Below are 9,349 nucleotides of genomic sequence, written 5' to 3' on the forward strand. Positions count from 1 at the left end.
GACCTTTGTGTAGTGACTAAGAGTGGCAGACTCTAATCTGGAGAACCGGGTTCAATTCCCCACTCCTACAACACAAAGCCTGCTGGATGACATTGGGCTAGTCCAGGGGTAGGGAACCTGCGGCTGTCCAGATGTTCAGGAACTACAATTCCCATCAGCCCCTACCAGCATGGCCAATACAGAGGCTGATGGGAATTGTAGTTCCTGAACATCTGGACAGCCGCAGGTTCCCTACCCCTGGGCTAGTCAATGTGCTCCAGAACGCTCTCAGCCCCACCTACCTCACAAGGGGTCTGTTGTGGTGAGAGGAATGGAAGGCAATTGTAAGCTGCTTTGAGACTTCTTAAAGGGTGAGAAAAGTGGGATATAAATACCAACTCTTCCTCCCCTTCTTCAGGTAAAAAGCTGGCAACACTTCTGGCATTGTTTTTGAAGTCAGTTGATACTTCTTTCTGGATAGGGTTCCTTTTTAAAGGCATTGAAAGTAATATGCTCCTGAAAGTAATCTTTGCTCCTAGAAGTCTCTACTGCTTCCTCAGCTTGCTTCTTTCAGGTTCCTCTTTCTCCAACCACAGCTTTCTCATTGGTTAAATGTGTAATGATCTTTTAATTGGAATATCAACTTCTTTGTCTTTTTCTTCTGTGTCACCTTCATCTTCCATCAAGCACTGTCTGGCTGTATATACTCTCAGGTCATAATCCCTTCAGTCATTTGACATGTACCAACACTCTAGCCACTAACTCATTGGTTCTTAATTGTTGGTATTGCATCATTAATAAACGACTTTCTTTCTCACTGTCTGATCAGCATCTCCTGCTCTTCTTGGTTTTGATTATGGGTCTGGGCCTCTTTTTGAAGGAAGGGGACATGGTATTGTCTGATTTTGTCAGATCTTGGAAGCTGCTCAGGCATCCTCACATGGATGGGAGGACCACCAAGGAAAATAATAGGATACTAATAAAATTGGTGAATGGCTGTTCAAAAGGGATACTTTTCAGGATATTGAAAAAGCATCTAGTACGGTATTTTCAATTTGGTATCCTAAAGTCAAGAAAAATAAAATCTATTCCCGATACCTAACTGAGCTTGACAATCCCTCCTTAAGAAAGGCATTTATTAACCTTCATTTCCAATTCTTTCCTACTGAATATTCCCTTGGTTTGTCCCAAAAGCTTCTCTGCCCAGCATCTCTGCCCTTGTGGCCTTGGCCAGCCAGAAAACTGAGCCCATTATATCCTACACAGCTTCCAGCAGCAGTGGCATAGGAGGTTAAGAGCTCGTGTATCTAATCTGGAGGAACCGGGTTTGATTCCCCGCTCTGCCGCTTGAGCTGTGGAGGCTTATCTGGGGAATTCAGATTAGCCTGTACACTCCCACACATGCCAGCTAGGTGACCTTGGGCTAGTCACAGCTTCTCAAAGCTCTATCAGCACCACCTACCTCACAGGGTGTTTGTTGTGAGCGGGGAAGGGTAAGGAGATTGTAAGCTTCTTTGAGTCTCCTGAGAGAAAGGGGGGATATAAATCCAAACTCCTCTATGATGACATTTGAGGTAAATGCCTGAATCAAATTCTGTCTGATATTAATGACTTTGTTGATGACAGGCTGTGTTTTCTTTTGGTTGATGTTCTTCCCAAGGCCACTGTTAAGGCTGCTACTTTTACTTTTCTAGCAACTGTTTTAAGGAGGAAAGTAGTTGTAGATCAACATTTTAAAGCTAAACTGTGATACTGGAATTGTATTGTTTTGTACTGCCATGGTGTTATAAATATTATCCTAATGTTCCCATGGGACTCAGTGATTTATGCTGTCTTTGTAATTGTAATGGCCTATGGCTGACAATAAACTACTACTACTACCACTAACTGACCATTTGCTTTTATACGTCTGTCTTCCATACAAGCTTTGTCACTTGTATACTTCTGTCTTCCTATTAATACAAAGGCCTTCTATGGACTATATTGTAAACTCCTCAAAGTTACTTATCTCTTGGCAACAGCAACTGGAATAAGATCTGGCTGTTAATAATGCTGGGAAAAGCTGAAGGCAGTGGAAAAAGACGAAGACCCGACATGAGATGGATTGATCCCATAAAGGAAGTCATGGCCCTCATTCTGCAAGATCTGAACAAGGCTGTTAACAATAACACATATTGGAGGACATTAATTCGTAGGATTGCCACAAGCTGGAATTTACTTGAGGGCACTTACCACACATACACAGCACACTCTAGCTCAATACTGCCTTTGATGTTTTACTTCAGATTTTTTTAAAATTCCTTATATATAATATATAATAACTATTTATGAAGTTCAGACAAATGTAGTATGCTTTGCTCTCTCAGAAAGAAAGAGCTGGAGGTGTTTCAAATCCATCGTTTCTGGATTCAAGTATCATCTGGTGATTGTAGTGTCTTTCAAGGACATTGCTTGGGGCCACAGCCTTTCCTAGAGAAAGATAACTTCTGATAGTTGTGCCCGTTTAAACTAGATTACTGTTATGTATCATCTGCTAGAAACTTCAACAGGTACAAAATGTGGTCATCAGACTATTGTGTACAATAAGGTTGATCTTTGGGACAGTGGAAACAATTGTCATGGCTTTTCCACTGTGGAGCTCCACTGAACCCCATAACTATCCTTGAGAGTCTTCCCCCCCCCCCAAACATCTCAGGGAGCCCTGGAGGTCTCAATAGGAATGAGGAATTGCTGAAAACCATCAGCGTTGATGTCTCTCCACATTTTCTGACTCTCTGTCTTGATTTATAAATCTCAGAGAAACATGCTCCAAAGCAATATTGACAACTAAGAATTTAAGATGCTCCAATAAACTTTGTCTGGTAGGACATGGGTACTCGCTGCAACGGATGTCTTTGAGACCACACAGTGCCATTGTACTTGTGGAAAGGGACATCATTATAAATCCTCATGGTAGAAGAACCATCATCTGAACGGAGCTACTTAAGGGGTTCCAGCTGTGATTCCATTGCCGGAAAATCATCCATAAGGTTCTGTCATTTCACCCATGCTACAGTGTTGGATCAGTGTAGATTGATTCACAGTGTGAACTGATTCTCTTTCTCAAAGAGAAAACAATTCTGCTTTCTGTCACTGAAAGTTGGCATTGTCTGCAGATTGCCAGTGCCATGGCATAAGCTCTTTCAATCTAGACTTTGTCTTCTGCATAATGGAATGTATCTTAACAGCATTTTTCTTTTTTACTCAAAGCCTGCTATAACGAGGCACTTATCATATTACACTTTTTAAAGTATACCTTACAAATACAGTCTGCCAAAGAACAAAACATTTCAAATCCTTATTACAGTAACACTTACAGTTGTTTTCATTTACTCCTGCCATGTTTTGGGGCCTTTTCCAATGATTCCAGATAAGGTGTCAGCCATAACATTTTATTTTTCCCTTACATGTATAATATCATAGCTGTAATCTTGTAACAGTGAGGTCCATCTGATGAACTTGTTGTTGGTGCTTTTAACTTGGTTTAGCCATTGTAAGGCAGAATGGGTCATGCATAATGTAAACTTTCTCCCCCAGAGGTAAGGTTTATGATTGGTGATAGTGCATATGATGGTTAAGCAGTCCGTCTCAATTACTGAAAAGTTATGCTCCCTTTCAAGGAGCTTATGACTTAAGCAGCAGTGGCATAGGAGGTTAAGAGCTCGTGTATCTAATCTGGAGGAACCGGGTTTGATTCCCAGCTCTGCCACCTGAGCTTTTGAGGCTTATCTGGGGAATTCAGATTAGCCTGTACACTCCCACACACACCAGTTGGGTGACCTTGGGCTAGTCACAGCTTCTCGGAGCTCTCTCAGCCCCACCTACCCCACAGGGTGTTTGTTGTGAGGGGGGGAAGGGAAAGGAGATTGTCAGCCCCTTTGAGACTCCTGCAGGAGAGAAAGGGGAAATATAAATCCAAACTCCTCCTCCTCCTCCTCCTCCTCCTCCTCCTCCTCCTCCTCTTCTTCTTCTTCTTCTTCTTCTTCTTCTTCTTCTTCTTCTTCTTCTTCTTCTTCTTCTTCAATGTAGGTTGGGCTGTAGGGATTCATCCTCACCCAGTTGACATAAGAAATCCCAAATGCCAATTTTGGAAGCATCTGAAAATCAAGTGAAAGGCTGAAAGAAATCAGGCACTTTCGTTGGGCTTTACCAAGGTTCTCTGTTGCTGTTTCATTAAGTTCTTTCAGATTTTGCTGCAAGTCTTTCAGGTAGTTGACAATGTCCTGACATTCTATTGGTTCTTGACCCATCCAAGCTTCTTTAAGGATGTCCATTGGGCCTCTGGGTTGTCAGCCCAATAAAAGATTGGAAGGACTGAAGCCAGAGCTTTCCTGTGGGACTTCTCAATAACCGAGATGAAAGTGCTGCAGTCTTTGGTCCCAGTCATTCAGATGTTTGAGTGCATAAGTTTTCAGCATGAGGTTCAAAGTAGCATTGAACGTCTCAGGAAGGCCATTTGCTTGAGGATGGTAAGGGGTGGCAGTTGGGTGACGGATGCCGCTCGCTCTAAACAGTTCTTGCATAAGCTGGAACTTGAAAGCTAGAAACAGGCAGTTAGTTTTCAGCTATGCCCAACATGTTGGTGAAAAACTATAGCTGTATTTGGCTCATCTGTAACTGTGCAACCTTTAGCATCAGGAGTAGCAGTGGCGTAGGAGGTTAAGAGCTCGTGTATCTAATCTGGAGGAACCGGGTTTGATTCCCAGCTCTGCCGCCTGAACTGTGGAGGCTTGTCTGGGGAATACAGATTAGCCTGTGCACTCCCACACACGCCAGCTGGGTGACCTTGGGCTAGTCACAGCTTCTGGGAGCTCTCTCAGCCCCACCTACCTCACAGGGTGTTTGTTGTGAGAGGGGGAAGGGAAAGGAGATTGTCAGCCCCTTTGAGTCTCCTGCAGGAGAGAGGGGGATAGAAATCTAAACTCGTCTTCTTCATCACTACAGAAAGAAGCAGAGATCTGATCATTCAGTTTTTGTTGGATTTTTGTACATTTGTTTTAATTGTGGGTAGATACTTTAGTATCCCAAGAGTCTGGTGGCATTATCTCTATTTTCATTCAGCGTTCGTGAGTCATACTGATTAGTGGCATGTTGGAGGAACTCTAATTACTGCATTCATCGTAGTGTTTGCAGTCTACCTCTACCCCATGGAATCACCCCATAGTTCAGTGATCAAGTTGTGCTTTCAATCCAGATAACTTAAAAAAAACACATTTCAGTCTGAAGCTGAGTTATAAGTCTTTAGGAAACAGACGGCTCTGCTGTACATTCAGCAGCAAAAAAATATGTATAATTGGATGTTGGACAGCTTGAGGATGTTCATATAAATATATTAAAGGGTTTTCTTTAGTTTTCAGGGTGTTTTTTACATTTTAATAGAGAAATGAGGCATCAGTTGTGCTCAAGTGTAGTTAATAATCCAAGCATAAAACAGTTTTAATGTGGGGGGGAGGTGCTTGCAGGACCTCAGTAGAGCACAAAGCAGGGGATGGGAACTAGGGGTTTATCAGGCACTCTAAACAGTTAATGGTCACCGGCCTCCCAAACTCTTTTCCCCAATTGAGTGTTTAGAGTGTGCCCCAAGCCCTCCCTCCCAAAATTGGAAAGCCTACTATGGGAAGGTGACCAGACATCCCGCTTTTGGTGGGACAGTCCCGCTTTTGAGCAATTTGTCCCACGTCCCGCGGAGTTTTTTAATTCTCCCAATTTTTGGAAGGCTGCCGCACTGCCTTTTGGGGCGCTCCCCCTTTCCCATCCTTTCACAGGGCGGGGAAAAGGGGAGAGCCCCAGAAGGCAGTGCAGCAGCCTCCCGTGCTACCACAGTGCCTTCTAGGGCGCTCCCATTTCCCACCCTGTGACAGGGTGGGAAACCGGGGAGCGCCCCAAAAGGCAGTGCGCTCCTGCGGCCGCGTGCGCGAACGTCCCGCATTAAAAGATGAAAATCTGGTCACCCTATACTATGGCAACTGTCAATGTCCTTGAAAAAGGTGTAGAAAGACAAGGATCTGGACAATCCTGCAGGTGGAAGAGCAGAGCAGGTGCCTTGACTGGATAAGCAGGTAGATTAGTGAAGCTAAAAGCTACCTGGGCGGTCTATGTCTCCCAGTGCATAAAACTTGACATTTTTGAACATCTTCTGAGGAACATTTAGTTCTTCCTTCCTCTTTGCTTCCCATAGTCTCGCCCAACTAAAAGCTGCAGCTTCTGTCTTACCAAGAGCTTGAACTCTTGGGGTCTCCTTCTCCCTTCCCCCTACCACCTAGCAGCCTCCTCCACCTCCTGCCATCCTCCCCTTTGCTTGCCACCCAGGGCACCTGCCCCTTCACCCTATCTCCAATCTAGCCCTGAGTGATTAAGGTATTGGATTAGGACCCAGAAAAAACCACAGGTTTAAATCCCCACTGGAAGTTTACTGATTGATTTTGATCCAGTCACACACTCTCAGCCTTTACCCTGGCAAGAATTTGGATCAGAGACCTCTGGGGAATATCAGGATTGTGACAGAGGCAGGTAATGGCAAACCGCCTCTGAATCTCTCTTGCCTTGAACATCCTGTGGGGTTGGGGGCTGTGGTTCCTTTCAGGCCTCCGTTGATGCGCAGACTGAGTTGAAGTCTCCTTCACCCAGAAAGTCAATGTACAGAGGAGCAAGCTGTAGAAGGGACCTCCACCGCCTTATCTAATCGCCTGTTCCTCCTTCCTCCCTCAGCCATATACAGCATCATGGCATCTGCCGTAGCTGTTTCTGATGGCGTCATCAAGGTCTTTTTTTAAATAATATTTTTATTAAATATACGGTTTAATATAATACAGAAACATAAAACATATATACACATAGTCACATTTACATATAAACAAAAAAGAAAAAACATTTAACTTTACTTGTAAGTAGTAATATGACTAACCAAATATTTCCACATATATGCTTTATTTGAAAACTATATCATTATTAGGGTTGTCCACCCTTTAGGTAATTCTTTTGCACTGGTATTATTCCTTTGCTAATTCGGTCCCATTTCTATTCATAAGCTAGGTCATTTTATTTGATATTAACTACTTACTCTATTAAATTTCCAGTCCCATCTCTACCAACTACAGAAGGTCCTATTTCCTCTAATCTAAGTTTACATTTATACATAGCTGAAATAAAATAAAGAAATTTAAATAGACTTCCCCCATTACCCCTTAAATTTCATAGTTCTAATTGCATATTGGCAAATCGTTTCACTGTATTCTCACCCTTATTCTTACTTTTTACAAAGGTTCCATCTGTATGTTACCATGAAGAGGTCAATTGAAGCACTTTTCACCCATTCTTTTTTTTTGTAGCCTAACTAAATAAATACTTTTCTCATTTCTGTTTTTAAAATCTTTAAAAGATCATATTTGTTCATTATATAATTATCCCAAGTTAGATCAAATATATATATATGTCTCCTCATATCGATGAACGGTTGTAGGTGACTCCATTTTCTTTAAGCGTTGTGCGTTCATAAATGTCTCTTGATGTCATCTCCTGTACTTTATGTTCCCATTCCTCTAGGGTTGGTATCGCTGGTGTTTTCCATCTGGCAGCTACTAACATTCTGGCTGCAGCTGTCAAGTAAAAGAATAATCTCAATAAATTAGGGGAAAGCTGTAGTTCTGAAAGTACCGGTACTTTCAGCGTCATCAAGGTCTTCAATGACATGAAAGCATGCAAGGCTTACACCCCAGAGGAAGTCAAAAAGCGCAAGAAGGCTGTGCTGTTCTGCCTGAGAGAAGACAAGAAGACCATCATCCTAGAGGAGGGAAAGGAGAATCTGGTGGGAGATGTCGGTGACACCATCAATGATCCGTACCTGCATTTTGTCAAAATGCTGCCTGGCTGTGACCGCTGCTACGCCCTCTATGATGCCACCTACAAGACCAACGAGAGCAAAAAGGAAGACCTTGTCTTCATCTTCTGGGCGCCTGAGTGTGCCCCCCTCAAGAACAAGATGATTTATGCCAGTTCTAAGGATGCCATCAAGAAGAAACTTACAGGGATCTAGCACGAGATGCAAGCAAATTGCTATGAAGAAGTGAAGGACCGCTGCACCCTGGCAGAGAAATTGGGCACCAATGCCAGTGTCAGCTTGGAGGGCAAGCCCTTGTGAGCCCCCTCCCCTGTTGTGCCAGTGTCTCCAGAGCTTCCATGTTAATGGCCCTGTGCTATCGTTTTTGGGTTGGTGGGTGGGCTCCTCCTCTAGTTACGTTCCAGTTCTCTTTGCGCTTTCTTCATAACTCTTTTTTTGCGCTTCCATCTGGTGCTCCCCTCCTGTAAGGGCAGGTGCCCCCAACCTTGCAGCTGCTGTTGAAACATGCCAAACCATCTACAGCTCTTTCTTTCACACTTCCTCCACTCCCTTCCAGGCCCAGTCTTTAAGGTGACATTCCTCTGGGCCCCAGTCCTTGGCTGTGCCTCCTTCACCCTGTGGGACCATTTGCTTTCTCCATTCCAGCCATGGGACCACCTCAACCAGGACTCTTCTCTTCTTTTGGCCAAGGCTTCAAGGGGAGAAGATATCTGAAGAGCAGGAGGTCTGTGGGCCCCTCCTCATTCCAAAAACCAGTCCATCTTGCTCGGTGTGTAAAAATTTTTTATTGGTTTCTCTGTGTGTGTTTGGAAAAACATGTCAAATGGCAGCTGTATTCCCTTCCCTTCCCCTCCCCAACCAACACCCCTCCCCCAATCTGCCATAGAGGCTTTATGCTTGTTTGTAGTACAATGTATAAATGAGATAGTGTGGAGAAAATTTGCGCCCATCTCAATGTTGGGGGGGGGGTGGAAGTGCCCCACCCAGTGAAACTTAACAAAATATGGAAGCAGCACCATTAAATGCTCTTCAATTAAAAAAAAATATTGCAAAAAAAGAAAGAAAATCCTGTGGGGTTGCCCCTAAAATCCAGCTGCAGTAAACTCTGACCCAGCAAAAAAGTTGTTTTTATACCCTGCTATTCTCTACCTTAAGGAATCTACAATGGCCTTCCCTTCTCCACAAGAGACACTTAGGTGAGGCAGAGAGAATTCTGAGAGAACTGTGACTAGCCCAAAGTGACCTAGCAAGCTTCATGTGTAGGAATGGGGAATCAGACCCCTGCTCTCCAGATGAGAATCTGGTCATTCTTAACCACTACACCAACCCAGCTGAAACTTTACTTCAAGAAATAGAAAGACAAAAAGAGTATCATTCAGTGGCGTAGGAGGTTAAGAGCTTCTGTATCTATTCTGGAGGAACCGGGTTTTATTCCCAGCTCTGCCGCCTGAGCTGTGGAGGCTTATCTGGGGAATTCAGATTAGCTTGTGCACT

The 9,349-nt window shown here is 43.7% G+C and overlaps 1 protein-coding gene across 1 annotated transcript; it reads left to right on the plus strand.

Annotated features, from left to right (window-relative positions):
• Nucleotides 1-6,666: 6,666 nt before the first annotated feature.
• Nucleotides 6,667-8,244, plus strand: LOC125439170 (cofilin-1-like). Its single transcript, XM_048508107.1, is given in 2 exon segments — nucleotides 6,667-6,779; nucleotides 7,694-8,244. Coding segments are annotated over 2 exon segments (501 nt in total). The 5' UTR covers nucleotides 6,667-6,740; the 3' UTR covers nucleotides 8,156-8,244.
• Nucleotides 8,245-9,349: the final 1,105 nt, after the last annotated feature.

Source organism: Sphaerodactylus townsendi, linkage group LG09, assembly GCF_021028975.2.
Source record: "Sphaerodactylus townsendi isolate TG3544 linkage group LG09, MPM_Stown_v2.3, whole genome shotgun sequence".
Classification (NCBI taxonomy): Eukaryota; Metazoa; Chordata; class Lepidosauria; order Squamata; family Sphaerodactylidae; genus Sphaerodactylus; species Sphaerodactylus townsendi.